Raw genomic sequence first — 21,551 nt, forward strand, 5'->3', positions numbered from 1 at the left:
CAGGTGAACGCCTACGAGGCTCAAAGCACTGATTTTAGAGCAGTCAGGGCTTCTTTTTCTTTCCCTCTTGGGAAATTTGGCATGGTATGTTTCTTCTCAGTGTCTGCTTCATGCTCTTTTGCCTCCACTTTGCTACAAAGCAGCCCAGCAAGCAGACAGGCTGCGGTTGGCTTCCTGCTTAACCTCCAGGTGATGCAGCACTCAGTGAGTGCAAAACCCAACCAGCCAAAAAGCCACCAAAGGGCTCCCGGGGCAGGAATGCACCCGGAGGCTATTTGAGATCAAAAGTAACTTCTTTGTGTGCACCCACACATCCCCCAGCTCTGCTGCTGCCCTGGGACACAGCGTTGGAAGCCTCCAGCCCCATCCCCATCACTGGGATGCAGGGCTTGGGGTGCAGGGCTGCCCCAGTGCCCCTCGTGCCTCCTGGGCAGGGAGAGGGGCTGTGGGTGCTGGGTGTCACAAGTGACAGCACTGACCCTGCCCACAGCAGCTACGTTCTGGCTCCCAGAATGGCATCAACAGCCTAAAAATATCCCCATAGGATGCAGATGGGAACGTTCTGCTCCAAGTGGGATCAGGAAAAGGGTGGGAATGGGGGAGCAGTGGCTTTGGCTCCTCTAAATGGATGGGAGCTGTGAGACACAGCCTGGGTGTGGGGCCTTCAGGAGGTGTGCTTTGGGATCAGTGGTTTTCCTTTGGGTTTGGTGGATTTCCTTTTTATTGGAATTCCTTCACATTTCCATGGTGTTTGTTTGCCTGTTTTTATCTCCCTTGCAGGCAGGCTCTGCACGGGGGGAGGGGGGAAACTGAGGCAGGGGTTAAAAGGATGCAGGGCCAACTCCTCACCTCACCAGCTGAACGTCGTGCCAAGTTTTGCTCCTTCTGCCCCATACTCGTGTTTCTGACCCTTCTCCACTTCCCTCTATGGCACAGGGCTGCAGGGACAGGGTTCTGCCTGGGTCGTGCACTGGGGACTTCAGCAGCCCTCCCCAAGCCCAGGGCAGGGTTATTTAAGGAGCGTTTGGGGCTCGCTGGAGCACACGGTGATCCTAATGGGGTTGGACAAACCTCAGAGCCCGGGGCAGCGCTGGCTCAGCGACCCGCTTTGCAGCTTCATCTTTGCGCTGCGTCGGTCGCACCGCGCTGAGGACCGATGGAAGAGGCAGCTCCAGCCGTTTCCCAACTATTTGTGGCTGATTTCTATGGCCCTCTTTTAAGTTCTGCCCGCAGCGGGTTGCAACTGAAAGCACGGAGGAGTTCAGGAGCCAATTGGCCCCCAGCCCCCCTGCAGCACCACCAAGCGCGCCGTGTCAGCACTGCTGTTGGTATTTCTGCTGCTCTTAAGGACGCTGTGGATGGGATGGATGCTTCCCTGCCAAACAGAAGCAGCTAAAAGCGGTGTCAGACAACATCTCTGCTCTGTTTGGTCACAGCCATCCCTGTTTGGCAGCGGTGGCTCTGCAGAAGCGCTCACCTGTTCATGGGATGCTGTGGGGGAAGCTGGGCGCTCAGGCTCTGCTGCGGGGATCCCATCCCAACCCGGGGCTGCAGAGGGCAAGGAGGGAACTGCAGGGAGCGGTGCTGGGAGAGAGCTGGCAAGGAAACGGCTTGGGAGGCAGGGATGTGGTTTTGTTTGAAAATTTATTGAAAAATGCAATACAAGAAGCAATACCAACACTTACATCTGTCTAAAGGCTACGGCAACTTTCCCTTTGATTTACTATGAAAGTCCAAAATAACAGCTCCCATCACTAGTCAATCTATAAAGATCTGCCAATAAGTCTCTATTTTTATAAAGAAGGGTGTAAACAGCTAGCCTAGACAATTCACCATTGCCTTAAAGACTTTACAAAGCTCCTTCATATCTCAGCTAACTTTTTTTGTGTGTTTTTTTACAAGTTTAATCTCTAAGGTCAGGGCACTACCACCTCTTCAGGCAATTGTACAATTAGGAAATCGGCAAACCACAGTTCTTTAAACCAGAAATCAGACAGGCCGTGGGTAACACCCCAGAAATTGCTGTTTGCTGACTGGAGCCAGGTTCAATGGATGAGCACGGGTCATGAGCTCCGCTCCTTCTATAAAAACATTCATTCATATATAAATAGCTTCCATATAATGTCTATTATACAATCAAGACAGTCTCTGGGTGAATTCGTGGAGTGGGAAGAGCTGGGAACATTCATAAAAATAGACCTTAGTTGCTTTGTCCCTGACACAGCGAGCTTTAACAACCTGGTGCAGGAAGGGGTGTGGGATGCACACCGGGGCTGCCAGCTGGAGCAGTGCTGCACAGAGCAATGCACAGAGCAATGCACAGAGCAATGCTGCACAGAGCAATGCACAGAGCAATGCACAGAGCAATGCACAGAGCAATGCACACAGCAATGCACACAGCAATGCTGCACAGAGCAATGCACAGAGCAATGCACAGAGCAATGCTGCACAGAGCAATGCACACAGCAATGCACACAGAGCAATGCACAGAGCAGTGCTGCACACAGCAATGCTGCACAGAGCAGTGCTGCCTGCTGCTGCCTTCAACCCCACAGGCAGGAGCTGCCTGGTGCCCAGCAGCACTTTGCTGCCCAAAGCCACCCCAGCAAGAGCTCTCACCATGGGGAGGAACTCTGTCTTGTCTGAAGCGCTCGAGGGAAGCGAGAGGTGAAAAGAGGGGAAGCGTGAGGATGAACAGCTTGAAAAGAACCACCTAAAATGCAGGAAGAAAAATAGAAAAAAAAAAAAAAATAGGAACAAAAAAAGAGCTATTCTATTCTGTGACCTCTTAGCATTGGCATTTGCAGCTGTGCTCGTGCACACTGGTGCAGCCTCTTGGGTAACGCCTCTCACGACTGCACGTCGCCCAGCCTTGCATGGTGCTCCCCTCAACTCTTGTGAGTGCTGAGTGCCTCTAAGTGCTCAATTCGCCACTGTAAAGCTCTGAAATTCTCTTAATGTGCACCCAGCTCCTGGCCGACAAGGCAGGAGCAAAGAACTCAGCTCCTGGAAAAGGGAAAGGGAGCAGAGATGCTGCGTTACGGAAGGGGGCTGCTCAGGTGGATGTAGGAAGGTGTGAGCTAATGGGCAGCACAGGATGCTCCAGGAGGGCAGGGAGCCCTGGAGCAGCCGGAGGGGAGGCTGCAGCTCAGCCATCCATGAGGCTCACAGCAACATCCAGCAGCCCCAGTGTTCTCAGCGTGGGCTCCGATCAATACTGACAGCTTAACGACACCTGAATGGGAGAAGTGACGCGGAGCCACAATGCAGTCTGAGGGCTGTTTGCTGTCCCCGCAGCCTCAGCTAACTCCAGTGACTTCAGAAACAAATCATTCAAGTTTAAAAGAGCAGAGAGCAGGGGGTTTTTATTGCCATTTTCCTCCATCCTTGACTGGGGAGCGGCAGCAGAGCACTCCACGCCTTCAGCTACTTATGTGCCACACTACACTAAATAAAAAATCATAGAAAATTGCATCTTCCAAGTCTTACTGCTCACAAGCGTTAGGCAGAGTATAAACAGCTTGATTTTTTCGTGTTTAAATGCTGGAAGGAGAAACCAGGGCATGGTGACAGCATCCCCATGGAGCTCAGCACTGGGAGCCAATGGAGGGACCAGCAGTGAGACCTGGATCACATCCACTGAGTGGGGATGGCCAAGGCTTTGGGAATGGCTGTGAGGGGGCTGGGGCTTCCACAAACAAACTTCACATTGTGTGCTTTTCTTTCTTTCTTTCTTTCTTTTTTTCTTTCTTTCTTTCTTTCTTTTTAATATATATTTTGAAGACATTTTCTACGTGGTCTGTAAGCTCAGCCCAAAGATGCAGATAAGAGCCCTGGTGTTTCGTTCCAGCAAGGCAGCCACGAAGGACAGATCCTTCCCCAGCATGCAGGAGGGGAGGCAGCACCCCCAGAGTGCTGCACTGCTTTCCACAATTGGCTTTATTGCAACCAGCAGTGTGACACCTCCCAAGGTTTCCTCTCCCAATGCAGCCTGCAGGCCTGGGGAAGGACTGGCCATAGGATTTTAAGTTAAATGAAAGCAGGATGCAACACCTTGCCCTGATATGTGGGTAACGTGTTCAGCTTTAAATAGCACCAGGAGGGGGGAAAAAAACAAAAACAACCCACAACAGGGGAAAAAAAAAACCTCATTTAAAAATTCAGAACACCAACAAGTGAAAACCTATGACACAGAAAAAAAAATCAGTTCTGTGAATGCTGCATACGACCATCTTAACAGCATCCAGAGTCCAAATGTACTAAATGCACACTTCTAAGGGCTTTTCAATTTAATGACATCTAGAAAACACAACCAGGCAGGGAGCACTCAGCAGGGATGCATAGAAGGAGGGGAATTATCTGCCACAGTCCTCTCAAAGCTCTGGAATTCACAGTATAAGTGAAGCAACTTCCAGTATTCCTTAAGCTAGCCACCCACGAGGATGTGTGCATGTGTTACACCTCACCACCCTCCTGCGTTCAGACACTGGGGGTCCAACACCCAAAGATGATGAAAGTCCAAAGGATGAGGGCTGGGTGGGCATGGGGGGGCTGGGATGGTGATCTGAGATTCCCAACCTGAATGGTTCTTTGCAGCTCACGGTGAAGGTAGAAGCCCTGCTCTGTGCCTGGGTGTTCTGCAGGTGTCTCACACTGCCTACAGCTACAAACAGAGGTAATTGATTGGAAATGCTGCACAGACTCAAGTCTGACCTTTTCAAGTGGCTCTTCTGGCAGAAAGACCCACTGCTTTCTGAAGGTGTGTACAAATCCTGCAGTCAGGATAAGCTCTGACGTGGCTGTACCTCCACGATGCCTATAGCCAGGCTGAGGGAATGAGACTTTAAAACAACAACAACAGCAACAACAACAACAAAACTACCAAGAAAAACCCACCAAGCAACCCTAAGAGCCCTGCGGGTTGTGTCTGAGCCTGCATCTGAAGAAGCTGTGAGAGGGAATGCAAAATTGAAAACCTGTAAAAATATTTAGTACAGTTAGAAATATGGCATACTGTTTGTCACTATATATATATATGTATATATATATATATATAAAAAACAACCAACAAACTATATCCAATAGGATCCAGTGCATTCTGGACAATCCCAAGTAAAATGCTGAAGCGTAAATCCTGCTAAGTGATATGAATGTTCAGTCTGTGAGGATAAAGTCGTGTAGCTCTGAGGTCTCTGTGCTCCAGGTAGTTGTTTTGTAGTTCTGCTCCGTTTTATTTCCTGGTATCATCTGGAAAGAACACTTCCTAGAAAGAGAAACAGGGTAAGCTATGAGTATTGAATATCACCTGGTGTAGGGAACCTGCTTTGGCAGGGGGGTTGGACTCGATGATCTCTGGAGGTCCCTCCCAACCCCTACAATTCTGTGATTCTGTGATATTGACAGTCATCTGTCTGTAAAAAGGAATGTGCTTCCCTGAAGTCACAGGAGAGATGAGACGAGCTGCTGGCAGTGCTGTGGGTGAGCCTGAGCTCTGCACTGCTGGGCACCTGTCCCAGCAATGCCCTGTGCCTGTCCCCAAAGCACCAATTCCAAGAGCCACCAAAGAAGTGATGCTTCAGGCAGGTCAGGAGCAGCAGGAGCCCACTGCCCAGAAATGACAGAGGCAGGGATCTGTGGAACCTGCAGTTCAGGATGCTCTCGAGGAGCTGGGGATGAGAGGTATGACAGAGCAGCCCCATCACCCATCTCGCTTCTTTTACACCTTTTTGGGGGGCTCATTTCCACTTCAGAATAAGTCTGTGTTTGTGACTGCTGCACCAGCCTTAAAAGATTCAACAGGAACAGTCTGAGCAGGACTGCTTGGTGAACAACAGTAATTTTCCTTACATTCTGACCATGCTGAGCTGAACATCCTTTGCACTGACATCAGCTGCCTGCCTGAAGAGGAACAGCTCTGTCCTTTATGGCACGTGGTCTCCCTACTTACTCAGCCCTGCTACTCCTCTGCAATCTCAGTCTCCTGGTGCACAACCACTTTGGTCACCGACATGTCCGGGTGCTGCTCCTTCGCTGCCTTTATGGCCTGAGCGAGGACCTGCAAGAGAGCACATCTCAGATAAGGGCCAGGGGGAACTCGAGGTAACCAGAGCCTATTTCTAACTCTGGGCAGAAAGAAAGGAAAGCAAAGCTGCCTGTCTGCAGTTTGGAAGGAAGCATGGTTTAAAGGCAAGGCAGGAATCAATGGTGCACCTTACACCAAGCAGAGAATTCTCATGTCCTGAAGGCTCCCGATCCCAACGGGAGCACAAGGTGCTGGAATCATTAGGCCTCCTTGGATCTGTTCACACTGCTTGGCCACGAGCCCCATGCAGAGCAAACGCACACGTTTCTGGGAGCTGGGCAGAGCACAGCTTTCAGTGGCACTGGGCTATTTGTTAAAGGCAAGATGGCTTTCTAAGAACACATCACATCTCCCAGCTGCCCCTGTTAGAAGACGGATAGGAGCAATTAAGCAAACTCTGTTTATTCTTCCAGCAAGTGTGACTAGCAAGTTGCAGCCGTTCTCAGACATCTGCTGTCAGAATTAACTAACCAGTTCTTGCTGTACAAGTGTTTTCCAGGCCCGTGATGGCTGCAACTAAAATTAAATTTAACGTATGATTCTCTGATGACAAAACCATCACTTCCAACACGCGCTGCAGGCCAGTGAGGCTGACTCATCAGAAAGGCTCTCATATAAAGCCTGTGAGATTTAATGCAGGCATCTCTTCTCCAGTGGTGCTGAGAGCTACGAAACAACTTCTGGCACTGCACTGCAGCAATCCCTCTTGTAAGGGTTGAGAAAATTAATGCAGATCATCCAGATACCACAGAAAACTTTCATTTTCTTGCAGATTTTCTTTAAATCACAAATTTCCAAGGCAATTCTATCGAAACCCTGCTGCCAATACCAGTTTCATAGCAGAATTAAGCTTTGCTGTCCCAGTTATGAAACTGCCTACTGTCAAAAAGGAACTTATTATTAAAATCAGCTTTAGAGCTTTATTTTTACCCAGAAAACAATCCGTAGGTTATTTTCTGTTTAAATTATCTTCAGAAAGACAGCATGGCTGCAGCCTGTGCCAATGCTGAGAAGCTCTTCTGATCTGCATCCAGATTCCTACCTGGTCATGGTCCACATCTGCATCTCCTGTGATGACAATCCTCTTCTCAATCCGTGTCTCTGAAATGCCACCTTTCACAGTCTGCCACAAAGGGAAAACTGCTGTTAGCTGAGAAGCAAAAAGGCATTCGAGTGCACTGGGGCTGCCTGCCTAAAGATGGCATCCAAAAATAGGATTACCAAGTACTGCTGTCATACCAGAGTATCAAAATCAAAGAGGAAAACTGCCACTGCTCATAGACAAACACTGTCAAGCATTCAGTGATCTTTTCTTGTAACTGTGCCAATGAAGAGCTTTGACTCACAGTGCATTTCTCTCCTGTTGTCTCACAGGACAGCTACAGCCAACATCCTGACCTGACTCCATGGAATACATCATCTATAGTTTTAATACAGCACAGGCAGTTCTGGGACCCCCAAGCTTTGTTTCAGGTGTCAGTCTCAATTTTTTTTTTGGAAAGGAACAGGAATGTAAGCTTTTTTTTTCTTTCTGCTATTCAATTCTGCCCGTCTCTTTATTGTGTTGTTGCTTTACTTTGTTGTTTCTGCTGTCACTGCTTCACCTCATTACCTTGGTGATCTGTGTGGTGGTGGTGCTGCTGGTGGTCTCTGATGTGATGGTCTGAGCAGTGAGCAGGATGCCAGGGTCCAAATCTCCATTGCCACCATCTGTCTGTGGGAGACAAAAACAAACACCATCAGCCTCTGTCAGCAGTGATGGAAACGGGCTCCACGTCCACAGAGCAGGCTGCAATCTGAGTACAAATCCCACCTCAGAAGCAGAAGCAGGAATTAAGAGATGAAGTGATCCCCTCTGCAGCTGGCTGAAGGACTCTCACCTGCACAACAAGGACTTTGTGGATCCAAGGAGGCTCAGCACAAAACCCCAGCACTGGAAACATACAGATCCATCACCTCAACACCTGTTTCAGTACTGAGGACTAAAGGAGAATCTTCAAATGTTTCCAAAAACGTTTATAGAGTTCTGAAGAGGCATAAACAGCAAAGAGAACTGGGGGAACCAAGCCAAGCCAGCCGCTGCACAAAAAGAAAGCCAGCTCTAGCCAAATGTGCACAGCCTGATCTGCATCCCAGAGCTGAAGATAAATTCTGTTTGCATGCACATCTTGAAAAGGAATTGCACATCTTGAGAAGGTAATTATTCTGCAGGGATGCTAAAAACGTTGCTACTCCAAAATCACTGCATGCCTGCAAGTATTGACCATAACCCGTGCTGTGGCTCAGCTGTTTTCAGAGGAAGGCAGGCAGCACCAGGTGGTGCTGCAGGATCACCCCAAGGAGCTGCATGTTAGGATGGGTTTAATTAAGCTCCTGGAAAATTAATCAGAACACACCTCACCTGTGCAGCTTCGTAGGTGATGGTCTTCGTCTCCGTGTGAACAATGGGAACTTCTTTTGTGGGAATTTCACTTTTGACAGCATTGGACACGTCTGAGATGGTGACTGTCTGTGTCTTCACTAGGGGTGGCTGTGAGACAGGTGTGAAAGAGCTCAGTCAATGCCCTTCAGCATTTCCACATCACAACTGTGGTCTGCAAATGTTCTGACACTGATCTGATAAAAGCTCTGTGGGAACCAAGGTCAGCCTGGAACCTCCACTGCTAAGCCTCTGCTCCAACACACTTCTCAACAAGTCAAAGCTCCATGTAAGGATTTAACAGACAGAAATCCTCCACATCCCCGGATACCATGGCACCAACTCAGCCCAACAAAGGCAGTGAGGCTCCAAGCAGTGTCACCACGCCATAAGGAACATCTCACCTGATTATGAACTTTCTAATTACTAGAAGCTCCCCGGCCAGCTGCCAGTAAGAGATGACCCTCGTTTACTGATACGATTAACACAACCCCTGGACAAATGGAGACTTGCTCACAGCTGAGAAGTTTCATCCTGACGACAAGTGGAACATTTCATTAAAAACCCTCATCTCATCCTAGGCCTTCGACTTTTATTAAATCAATGTCAGACAAAACAGAAACGTGGCATCTTGGAAGAGAAACGGGGAGGAAAGAAATCAGCTGTCCGCCACCTGATGATAATCATCCCAAAGGAGAGTTAGTTCAGCCCCGCAGTGTTTGCCCCCATCACTCCACGGCTGTTTGCAGTCCCAAATCTGACCGCTGCCACCAGTTGTTAGAGGGGAAGCAGACATCTATTGGAATGGAAGCAATTCACGTTCAGGAACACTGAAGCAGGCAAAAATGCCTCTCAAGGTGGGGAGGAGAAAAGGATGTCAGTGCCTACGTCTCATGGAAGCACGCTTGACAACGCATCCAATTCGCTGTGCTGCACTAAGGCTCAGCCTTGCAGTCCAGGAGATGGCAAAAACCTTAAGCCTAAACGCTCCTCTTTTGGGGATGTCAGAGGACACTTTCATTGCAGAAAGGCAAATGGCGTTGTGCTGAAGCACAGCTTGTGTTTAGTGCAGAGATCAATTGAGAGGGGCTGGCGCACACCGACTGCAGGACGCGGACCGGGTCCTCAGCGCCAAGACAGCGCCCAAGCCGAGGAAGCACAACTCCTCCTCGTGGGTCTGGAGCACCTGCTTGCTGCAGTGTTTGGGGTTCCACTCCCAAGCCAATCAGGGAGGTGAGGGGAGAGCAGGGCTACCTGGAAGCAGCGAATGACCACGGGCAGCTCGCTCGCACTGCTCGAGCGGTGACATTTGCCATGCAGCTCTGCCACCAAGCTGTCTTCGCCGGCCTCCGCCACCTCCGCTCTTCCCTGGGGCTGCAGCAGAGGGGCAGCGGGGACTGCGGCGGGCTCAGGCAGCTCAGAGCCAGCCACCAGCTCTTCCGCAGCTGCACACAGGCCCTGGGCACGGCTCAGCTCCTCCTCGTGGTCCTGGCTGCTGGCGGGGGATGCACCACGTGGAGGAGGCTCGCAGGTGAGCGGCACTGGGGTCTCGCTAAAAGCTACCGATTGCTTTGGGCCCTCCCATTCAAAGCCAGGGTTAACACTTTTCCACTTTGGCTCTTCAGCCACATCCTCTCTGCAGAGAAAGTCATTCATATTCTACAAAGAAAGGGATACACAAAAAGGCCAGAAAGAGAGAGAGAGAGAAAGAGGGTTAGGAAGAACAGGAAGACATGAAGCAAAACATTGGTCTCTTACAGCATCTCCATCAGTGAGTGCAGCAGCAGTGGATTCTGAACATTTAAGAGCTTGAAAACCTTTGAAATGTGATGGACTCACTGACACAGGCCTCCTGGTAGGTCAGCAATCCGTGCAATGATGGTGCAATGCATTAACATTAAAACAAAACTAAATGAAGAACCACCGCTTCGCACTCTTTGCCCAGTTTGGAAACAGGAGTAATTTCAATGTACCAAGTGGAGACCTCTGCACACAGACAAAACCACCAGCGACACTGCAGCCATGCATCAATTCTGCTTTTAACTCCTTGCCATATTTTACGCTGTTTAAATGTGCACATGGAGTTTAAGGGAATAAACCCAGAAGGATCATGCATCACCAGTGTGCAGAGCCCGTGCTTTGCTGGGCTCCTAGCACCTGGGAATGCACCTCCCTGCAACCAGTTTGCTGCTGGCCTCTGGGATAACAGAAACCTTTGCAATAGCTAAACCTCCTGCAGGTACAGCATCACTGGCATCGGTGATGGCGTGCAGTTGAGAAGAACAGAATAAAGCAATGCAGCCCTCCAAGGAGCAAGCAAGCACATCTATGGCACCTGGGATACTTCAGGAGACTGTCAGAAGCCAGAGAAGCTGGCTAAAGCTGGTGCTGCTCTGCCTTCCATTCAGCTCATTAGCAAGTTCCCAACTAGGTCTTCTCTCCAGGAGCCCTCTAGCCAGCAGGAAAGCAACAGTGACAAAAAGAGAAGAGTTACAACATGAGCAAAACAGAGCTGAAGCACAAATGGGCTGTTTTTCCAAATGCCCAAGAGATTATACACACTTATGCTTAGGAGAGCATCATCAGTGCCAGCGATGGCTGCAACCCAGCCATGCCCCAGAAATGGTGTTTCTCTTGTGGACATGCTAGGATGCCTTTGAGGAAGGGCAGAATAACCTGCAAGTACAATTTGAGACATGAGCCTCATTGAGCATCAGGCAACAAGGAGAAAAAAAGAATGAGATGCCACTGAAATCAATGCTACTGCTACTTCTTACCCATAACTGACAGCCTCACAGATGACTTCTGTAAGCTATAAGAACAGGCACATATCTCTATATCCAACAACAGTGATTACATCTTCATTCAAGTGTGGCTCGTCCACTGTTGTCACCTTTAATTCTAATTTTGGTGATGGCATGGAGAAGAACAGAAAGCATTGCATCACCTTTTGTTATGAAGACTCTGGGCAACCAACAAACTGTAACTTGCACTTAAAAGTGACGTCTGAAGGCCGTGGGTTATTTGGTACAATGCATCTGTGATCCATCAGAAGCTTTCAGCCTGACTGACATCATCTAATGGCACAGCTCAGGAGTATTTTAAGAAGCAAAACTGCTTCGTGTAGAACAAATAGAAGCTTATTTTAGTAGAACTCCCAGAAAGGACTCTTCTCCCATTCCTCTTGGGTGTTTTTCAGTGCCCAGCTTCTTTATGGAACAGACAGATTACCTGTAAGATTCTGTCCATTCCCATTTCCAGCCTCTTGGGCTTCTGTTAAGTTCTTGGGTTACTGCTTAGGGAAATCCACTTAACAGGAGAGAAGTGATGGTGATCAGTGCTGTGATGGGCAGATCAGGCTGCATAAATGTGGAAGTGCTGTTTCTGATTACAAACCTCTTCTGTATGTGCTTTTCCAGAAGGCACAGATCACAGAATCATTTGAGTTGAAGGGGATCTTTAAAGGCCCCATCCTCATGCTGTGTAACAGAAGATATTATACTGCAATGCTTCACAAAACAGAATACAATATTAGGTTAGCAGATTTGAATGCTAATTACTTAATCTTGCTTTAAAACCTGGATTCATACGCTGACATCCTAATTTTACATTTCAAAGCTTGCAAAATAATCACAGCATCTTGAGATGATGCAGTGCATCTTCTGGATTTTAATGGGAAGTGCCTTAGAAGCAAGATTCCTTCCATAGCAGCCAGGGCACCCGGTCAGCCAAAAGGAGGAATGTAATCCACAGTTAAAACAAAGCAGATCAAGCAGCCACACAAACACAGACCGACTGAAGAGACAAGCAGCTGCACACAACAAGCACAACTCCACCGCTCCCTTTCACATCCAGAAAAACCATTTGCATTTTAGAAGCATCTCGTGTAGTGAAAGCACAGGAGGGCAGAAAAGCTGCAATGATCTGCACGGTGTGGCCACACACATCTGCAACAGAGCACAGCGCAGCTACAGACATGCAGACTGAAATCCTGATAAGATCAACCCAACAGAAGTTCTTTTATTCTTGCCTTCCTGCGCCATCAAGAAGCCAGGCTAATTAGGAGCTCTCTCTTTCCACACATAATTATCTATTTGAGCACAATTTTTTCCAATCTGACGATGTTTGTTCCTGTGTTTATAAATGAAGTTTGCATGTAGGCAAGAAAACATTACCTTCATACCAAACCAAACCCTGCAATCCACCTCACTCGGAATTTGGCCATCTGTTACACATTCTGATCTTATCATGATTTTGCTTCACTTTGCAAATGCAAAAGCATTCCTACTTTGAGGGCTCTGATTTACCCGTTCTCATGGAGCCCCAGACTGCTCCAACCCCACAGACTGCTCCAACCCCGCTACATGGAGTGCTTGCAGCCATGCACAGCATAAAGAAGACACAAGGAGGGATGCAGTGCCCCAGAAGAAACAAATTCAGGCACACACGGACGCAGCTGAAACGTCACCCTGCTGAATACCAGACCTCTGCACACCCGACGTTGGCAGAAACGGAGGACAGAGACGATTCTGAAAGCCGCAGTGTAAGAAGTGACACAGAGTAACTCAGACTGGGGATAAATTAATAACAGGCTTTGACACCAGAGGCAGAAAGGATTATTTCTGAAGTGTTCTTCTTGCCTGTGTTTGTCAGAGGACCTGCAGTTCTGGCTCAGGACACAACCACGTCCTTGCACTGCCTGGGATAAGCACTCTTTGCTGTCTGCACCTTTCCTCTACTGGAAAACACTCCTGCATGAAGAAACAATTTAGCAGTGTCTGCTAACTCCCCATAGCAACATTTCATGCTCTCAGTCCCAGTGCCTATTTCCCATCACCTCCCTGCTCACCCTGGCACTGCAGCAGTTACCAGGTGCTTGTTATTAGGTTATCCCCAAGCAGATGCACGCAGGCCACTGGTGTGGGTGATGGCTACAGAGGCACGAGCAGATAATGGTGCTTTTGCAGAGAACCACACTCACCAGGAAGAACTCCCAGATCAAATGGTGAATGGTCAATCCCACAGCTGTCAAAGCACTATGAGTAAACAGTATTAAGCAGAAAACAAGACATCCTTCTCTTACAATACCTCCTGCATCTTATAGAGCTGCTTTCCTTAAAGACAGAACGTAGAAAGTTTAGAAGCTGTTCAGAAAAGCTTGGCACGTGAAAGTGACTGCCATTCCCTATGGATTTCAGTTTTTGGACCACTGTTTTTTTCTGCCATTGCTGTGATCACAATGCCCTGGTCAGACAACAGAAAGGGGAAAGAGAATTTGACCCAAGTGAAAGGCAGAGCAAGAAAATACACAGCATGCTTTAAGCTGAAGAAAAAGATCAAATTGCTGCTGTGAAGCAGAATCCCAAGGTATTACCAGACACACAGCAGCCACTTCCAAAGCACTGCATCAACCCTGCAACGTGAAACAAGCCTGAGATCAGCACTGCGTTACCAATCTCAGGCTGCTGAGGGAGACGGTTCCAAAAGCATTTCCTCCCCCCACATTTTGCTCCCCCCATCTCCTTCAGGCTCCAGCTCCTCTTCACTGCTGTACATTTCTTATTTCAAGTCTCCTCTGCAGCAAAACAAAAAAAAAAAGCCACATGTGGCAATACAAACACTGCATTAGATTCAGTTTAGCAGCAGCAGAAGACAGAAGGTGGATACTGTCAGGGTTTATGACCAACACATATCAGCTCTGCTGCACTTTGCCTGCTCCATTTGCTGTGCCCAGGCCCTGTTCTGACACTGGGCCCACTGACAGAGCACAAGCCAAATTTCTCCAAAAGGAAATAACCTCACAGAGCACAAGCTGGGAGGCAACGTTAAAATGACTCTGCGTAACCTCTGGCCATGGACACAGCTGGAAGCCAAGTGAAGGCTCACACTGCCAAGCAGAACGATGCTGGTTCATTACAAATGTGGCTGCTTCACTTACAGAAAAAGAAGGGAACATTTTTCTCCTCAAATTAACACAACATCAGCAGAAAGACTCCCAGAGATGCACTGTGCCAGCCCAGGGAGTCCACAGCCACAGCAATGGTGCAACACAATCCTCATCTCAGAGCAGAGCAGTGAAGGTGCTGGAGGGGCAGAGCAGTGACACACGACCTGTGATGCTTCTGCACTCCAAAGGTTTCCAGCAAACGACTGGACCTATCTTTCAGACTCAGAAGTGAGAAGTTTTGGAGGCACATTAAGTATTTTCAAGAGGGCTGAAGCTTGTGGCTCCTCTCCAAACAAAGTTATTCTGCATCATGCTGGATTTAACCCCAAATAAAATTACTCTGGCCACTCTGCAAGCATGCATAGCTGGCAGCAGCAGCCCTCGTGCCCCTCTGCACAGCAGCATGAAGCTGCACCAGATGTGTGCAGCTGCAACCAGGCACAGCTCATGGACCCACACCTGGATCCCACTGCATGAGCTTGCTTGGTGCAGGGGCTGCTGGTGCTTGGCAATAGTGAGGGTTACCCCAGGAGTCTCAGCACAGGTCATAGGCCTTTTGGTGTTAATAAGCAGCGGAAAGTAGAATCTGATTTGCAATAATATTTATTAATGATAAATGTACATATTTACAAAGAAAAATCTGAGAAAAAATACAAAGCCAAAAAAGTGTTCCAAAAGAGAGCATTGTAGTTAAAAAGAAAGTAATCTCAGTCCCCACAAACTGATCCAACGCTACCATGTACCACTGCTAGAAGGTCAGAGGGGCACAGATCCCTGCCCCAAGGACAGGCAGCCTTTACCCAGAGCCTGCAGCCCTTCCCTCCAGTGTTATAAACCAAGAGATGCCAACAGAGACGCATGAGAAAGCACCACATCGGGGTCTCCCACGTCACCAGCACGAGTAAGCAGAGACCTAACATTTCCAAATGAATCAGTAACCCCCCTGCTTTGGGATACATTTTTCTGGAAGGCATCCTACCTCAGCCTGCACCATCAGCTCACAGCCAGTGAAAAGAAAACCCAATGAAACAGGGGAATCATCTCAGAGCGATGAATCACCAACACTTAAGCAAACTGAAAGATGCTTCATCTAGAAACTTCCTGAGGAACCCCAAGGTACAGATATGGCAAGGGCAGTCTGACCTCATTCCTACAAAGGAGGAATGCCAAGGAAACCAACCTCTCCCCTTTATTCCAGGACTGGAGGAAATACTGAGCAGCTGCCCTGTAGGGTCCTTGCCAGTTGCTTTATAAACTGGAAGGGAAACTGCTCCTATCCTTAACTCCAAGTCCCAACACATCTTCTCATAGAGAACCCTCAGTTCGTTGTCCATTAACCCACTGGGCAAAGCAGCACACAGCAGGAGGTACAGACAATACCAGCTGTCCCTTTTCGTAATGGAAAAGAAAACATGGCCACTCCATGCTAAAGCATGAAAGCCCAAGAAACTGTTCTGCCTGTTATCCAGAGATCAGAAAAGTTGATATCAGAGTAAGACTCAGAAAGTCAGCACAGAGCAAACCACCAGCTCCAGGATGGAACAAGACGAAGGGGCTGAAGCTCAGTTGGTCCCTTAGTGCAGCCACTGGGACCCACATGTGAGCACCAACGAGTCCCATTGCAGCAAGGCAGGCTGCACAGCACTGGGAAAGTCTATTGAACAGCAACACTGCTGGCAGTGCCATGGCAGCCATGTTTCTGGCGTGTCAGAGTCACTGAGATGTCACTTTCTGCAGCACCTCATCCTGAAGAATCAGCATTTCCCATGCAAACAGGGATGAGGTGATCTGCAGATATCTGCAGCTTCCTTTTGGAAGTAAGAATCACGCGGGCTGTCAGTACTTTGCAGCATGTTTGTTCCTGAGGAAGAAGTGAGCTCAGTTCCTTAATGAAAACCTGAGACCTCTGCCCTTGCACACTGGTCCAGAGCCCTGCAGGCCTCCTTGCAGTGCCATGCCTCAAATGGGCATCCAGCAAATGCAGCGAGAGCAGGAATCACCCAGCACAGCACAACGCACACCATACACATAACACATGAAAACAAGGCCCTGGCAGGTTGCTTCAGGGCACTGCTGTAGCTCCATCTGCCATAGAAGCAAACAGAGAAGAGGAAGAAGTGGCTGGAAGAGCAAACTGGAGCCCAATGGACTGCAGACATTCCCAAAACACACCTCAGCATCAGCCAGGGGGTGTTTCTGCTCTTGATAAGCTCCCATCCTTCCCTGCCACAAAAGACCACATCCACCTGAATGAATACAGACAACTGGCCCCTACACTGCCCTAGAAATACAAAGCATCAGTTCAGTTTCTTTAAGCACTTCAATGATAACTGTTCAATAAACTCCAACAAACGTAGCTGAGCCTTCTCTGAACGTACAGTTTAAGGAGTTGTTTTCTGTGCTGATAACATCCAGCCATACCTCAAGGTTCAGCAACAAAGTGTGAGAGAGAGAAATCATCTTAATTAAAGAACTGAGCTGCAATGGCCAACAGAGGGCATCTCTCAGCACTCTGGAGTTCAAACACTGCACCAGGCAAAGCTTTCAGACTTCGGGTCCTTTGGAAATGGCAGACAGACAGCAACCAAAAGCCACTGCTACGGCTTCAGAGTATTTATCATCACTTCAGACAGACAGTGGGCAACAACCCAAGCAGCTCTCAGTGACCGCTACTCCAAGCAACGGCTTTTGGAAGGAAGCAGGAGGTGTGTGGTTAATTCTTCTCCATGAAAAATGGACAGAACACACAGAGGAAGAACAAAACATTCCCTGTCCCTTCTTGCTGTGGAGGATCAATGCTTCCCACATCTCGTTATTCATGCTCCAGTTTCAGAGAGCTTTTTGGAAAGCTTCTTCCCTCCATCATCTTCTGCAATGCAGGAGCACTCCACGTCCAGGCTCTCCCACCTCTCCTCTCCAAGGCCCACTTAACACAGTGCCCCTCAATTTCAGCTGTCCTCCTTGGGGCTGACAGCTCTCCTTTGGGCTGTGGTACAGCTGAACAGATTTCCATCTGCCATCCCTACTGCTGAAAGAGGAAGACTGTGTATTAAAGGCAGTGTATTGTAACGGGAAGAATACTTTCCAAGGAATTCAGCAGAAAACTTAAGTCCTAAAGGCACAAACTGGTGAACTAATAGGAGCGTGTTACAAGAGAGCAGACAGATCAGAAGGATTCCAGGAGATCAGATGGAGGGTTTCACTCGTAACCTACATTTCTGAGACAGCATTTAGGGAGCCTCAGCCTCTACACACACAGGGATCCTTAGGATGAGCCAGCACATGCCAAGTTGTGCACATACCTAGTTTGCCTTGCGCTTTTTTCCTGTAAGTATATTTGCTAACTTCTTAAATAACACTGCTCATACAGATACGGATCTACGAAGGGTTATAAATACAGGTATTTATATATAGTCACATATTTTGGCCCCTGTGATAGTCGTCCTCCTTTCTCTTCTACGCTGTCGGAGCAGCTGCCAACACTGATGGCACTGGAGGCTGTTCTCAGAAGTAACTCTTCCTACACCAACACTACACAGAAAGCAACAGAAAGCATATTGCTGCTGAAGGAGAAGCAGGTGGCTCAGTTCACTCACAGAATTACTATGTACACAAAGAAACCCCGTGGACACAAAGCCCCATCCTCCCTCCAGCTTGCAGACCTGGTTCTGCCCATCCTACACAGCTCGACCACGTTCATTATTGAGTTAACTTGGATAAATAGGAGCATCACCCAGACAATCACACAGGTAGGCAATAAACAACAAGCAGCATGCAACGGGTTTCTTTTGTTGCTGTTAGAGAAGTCAAAACAATAGATGGCTCTAACATTGGAGTTATGGCTTGAGCACAGTGGTCTTATCACAGTTCAGGTAAATGGAAGAGTTGGAACATCAACATGCTACCAAAGGCGACGCGTGTAACAGTGGGTTTTCCCATTCCTGTCACTTAAGCAAACATGCTACAGTTAGTTCAACACAAATTAAAAAGAACACAGCTGAGGCATACCAAGACCACCAGAGAGAGAAAAATAATCGACCTCTGCTTACAATAAATATTTCCTTCTAATGCATTTCCTCCTGCAAAACGATGCAGTTGCTTTGAAATGAGAATACGGGCACAAGATGGAAGCTGTGATGCTTTGCCAAGGGCTTCCCACTGGGAGAATGAGAAGCTGCCTGTCCCTGTCTCTAAGTTAACAGTAACAGCAGCACTGATGATCAATGCTACTTATCTCAATGCCAGACTTAGTTTCCTGGAGGAGGAGTGGTTATGGATTGGATTCAGTAGGTTGCTGAAAAGCCTCTTTGGGTTTCTGGATCACCATCAGACGTCCTGCTTGTCAACACCTCATGTTTGAAACAAGCCTAACAGCAAATCTTCAGCAGTGGCTGCACGGAGGGAGACCTCCTGCCACACAGCCTGCCCTCTTACAGCCCAAGCATCTGCAATTGGGAACACGTGTTTCCGAGGCATCCCGACATCCGCGGCAATCCATTACCACTCCTGCCAGGCCCCAGCTCACAGCCACACAGAGAACAGCAGGATTAAAGCAAATGTCACAGGGTGCCCCCCCCAGGGGCAACGAGCTGCGCAGATCAGAGCCCAGGACAAGGAGGATGCAGCTGATGCCACGGCCAAGAGATTCAGGAGCTTTGGTCTTGAGGTTTCTGCATGACCCTGTTCCCACTCAGAGAAACAGCAGCCACCAAACAGTCAGTGCTACCACCACAAGAAAAGACATCATAAAGGGGATACGTGGAGATGGAAAAATTCTAGAGTACAGCTGGCACTTTTTGAGTGATTTATGCTCTTCAGGAATCGGAATAGAAACCTTTGGAAGAGTTTCTTCGCTTGCTTGCTGGGGAAATGTTGTCTCAGTAGGGATCTGCTGCTTTTTTAGTTTGTCTTCATCCTGCACTAACAGAGGACGTTCCTGTGTCTGCTTTCGTGGTAGAAGATCAAGAAAGACAGAGAGAGATGAACAAAAATGACAGATGGGAAGTGCCCAAAACGATACTTGGAGGTGTGCAAAGCGTTTGGCCAGTCCAAATGTCAGCGTGGAAATGCACTGCTATGAAAGCAGAGCCCCAGGGAGCTCAGCTCACACCTCTCTGGCTGAGCTACAAAGCACAGCTCTAGCTGACAGAGCTTGTGGGTCTCTGAGTCATGATCCACGTGTGTTCTGTGCCTGCCTTCCAAGAAAAGTGCAAGGTCAAAGCCTGTTACAATGTGTTTGGAATCGGAGCGGTCCGACAGTCTGCTTTTGTGGCATTACAAATAGAAACGGTGCAGACAAAGACCACACTTTGTACAACTCCCTATTCTACAGTGCCCTTAAAAATAGCATCTGTTAAATAACGGAGAGCATTCAGACTTCAGTGCAGATAGAAAACTTTTTGTTTTTTTTTTTCTTTAAAATTCAGACAACGGTATCAAAATTTCCATTGCTTTGAAAATTCTGCTGGAAGAAGTGAAAAATCTTTACATCTCAGAAATGCTGAGCGTGGAACGGTTCCAAACTCCTTAAACTTTGCTCTGCATTTCAGTACTTTTGCTCCTGGATTCTCAAGAATGTAAAACAGAAGGAGTCAATCGTCACACAGGATCATGCAAGGGCTCTGGTGTGTTCACTGGTAAATAGGACTGTGGGAACGCTGCTGTGACCCATCCAGGCAGCTCTCCATCCCTTCTGCTCAGCCACGGTGAGGCTACGAAAGGAAGAACTTGGCTCTGAGCTCCCTCAGCTGAGCCAGCCTCCTCTGATCAGTGTGGTATTTAGGGACCGGCTCTTTGCACACCCCTAAGTGATGAGTATCAGGGAGAAAGTAGCTGGGAGACTGGGCAGCAAAAGAAAAGATAAAATGCAAGAGTAACATGATCATCAAAAGAAAAACGGAAAGAAAGACAACATGAAAAGAACAGGGTACAGTTAAACTTTCATCATTGCTTTTCTTTCTGAATACACCGTCACATCGCTCATGCAGCTCTTTCCAACCAGCCATGCACCAACGCAAGCAAACCAAAAGCTGCAAAAGCTGCAGCGGTGCACAAAGTCCTCTGGGAGTTGTGAGTTATGAATCTACTTCACGTAGCCAAAAGAAAAATGCTATTTAGCAGCTGCTGTTGAGTTTTTGCTTGGTGCCATTGCAATAGCAGAATTCCGTTTCAGAAGCACGTATCAGAACAGCAGCTTTACCTCCAGCCCACCAACCAACCTGTCTCTCAGAAGATAGGACAGTGACTTTCTTTACCTGGACACACAAAGCACGTAAGGTTCAGTTGTCTTGCAGCAATATGGGAAGAGCAAAAAACAGCCCCTGGCAGATTCATATCCTTTTGCCACCACCTCGGGGTTAAGATACCACCACGAAACAGGGCTACTTTGCATTATGAATTATCTGCATTATGTTCACCATCCCCGAGCTTTTTACACTGATGTGCAGATCAAGTGAAACACAGCCCCAAGGAGGTGCCTTCTCTGTATGTGGCAAAGATGCATTTCTAGAAATCCACAGCAGAATGCAAACTAAAATGAATTTCCAGAAATGCAAATCAAGAGCTGACACCAATCTTCACATCACTGTGGACCACTGCAGCCTTCAGTGGGTAAATGCACTCCACCCAGTTGCTGTGCACAGCAGCCCCCCAAGCACTCCAAGTGCAGCCACCACAACATAATTTCTGAGTAACTAAGAATTGCATTTCTGCACTGCAGCTGCTGAGCTGCAGGGCCCCTGCTCTATTCCACCTGCACGAAGCAGCAGGCTGAGCTCTGCTGTGCTCTGCAAACTCCGGCAGAATTTACACTAAGAGACAGCAACCAAAGTGTAAAACTCATCCATGCCTTAAACGGGGTAATTCCAAGCACGACAACAGACTCGTTTTGGTGGGCTTGTTTTGCTTTTCTAACAGGAAAAAAGCCCTGCACTGGCCTTTGTTCGTGCTTTGAGGAGCCTGCAGTGAACTTCTGTCCAGTGAAGCCCTGTGCTTCTGCTGATAGCCCTCCACCCATTGCAGAATTACTTCTGTTTATGGAGTACCACCAGCCTTGCAATGGCATGAAAAGCCACCAGAAGTCTCTCCGCAGAGCAGTGGGCAGG

The 21,551-nt window shown here is 48.2% G+C and overlaps 1 protein-coding gene across 24 annotated transcripts in view; it reads right to left on the bottom strand.

Annotated features, from left to right (window-relative positions):
- Positions 1-1,625: 1,625 nt before the first annotated feature.
- The window catches only part of EPB41 (erythrocyte membrane protein band 4.1), a 74,721-nt gene continuing 54,795 nt past the window's right edge, over positions 1,626-21,551 (bottom strand). For 12 of the 24 annotated variants that reach the window (XM_052698567.1, XM_052698558.1, XM_052698557.1 and 9 more), the window contains 8 exons: positions 20,667-20,702; positions 9,756-10,160; positions 8,484-8,612; positions 7,695-7,796; positions 7,125-7,205; positions 5,948-6,055; positions 2,504-5,263; positions 1,626-2,405 (listed from right to left, as the gene is read on the bottom strand). In XM_052698567.1, the coding sequence (XP_052554527.1) occupies positions 5,957-6,055; positions 7,125-7,205; positions 7,695-7,796; positions 8,484-8,612; positions 9,756-10,160; positions 20,667-20,702 (852 nt within the window). In that variant the 3' untranslated portion in view covers positions 1,626-2,405; positions 2,504-5,263; positions 5,948-5,956. Of the gene's footprint in view, positions 2,406-2,435; positions 5,264-5,947; positions 6,056-7,124; positions 7,206-7,694; positions 7,797-8,483; positions 8,613-9,755; positions 10,161-19,423; positions 20,289-20,642; positions 20,703-21,551 lie in introns of those variants that run through there. The other 12 variants (XM_052698571.1, XM_052698570.1, XM_052698573.1 and 9 more) reach the window with 6 other exon arrangements.

This window comes from Tympanuchus pallidicinctus, unplaced genomic scaffold, assembly GCF_026119805.1.
Source record: "Tympanuchus pallidicinctus isolate F22 unplaced genomic scaffold, pur_lepc_1.0 scaffold33, whole genome shotgun sequence".
NCBI lineage: Eukaryota > Metazoa > Chordata > Aves > Galliformes > Phasianidae > Tympanuchus > Tympanuchus pallidicinctus.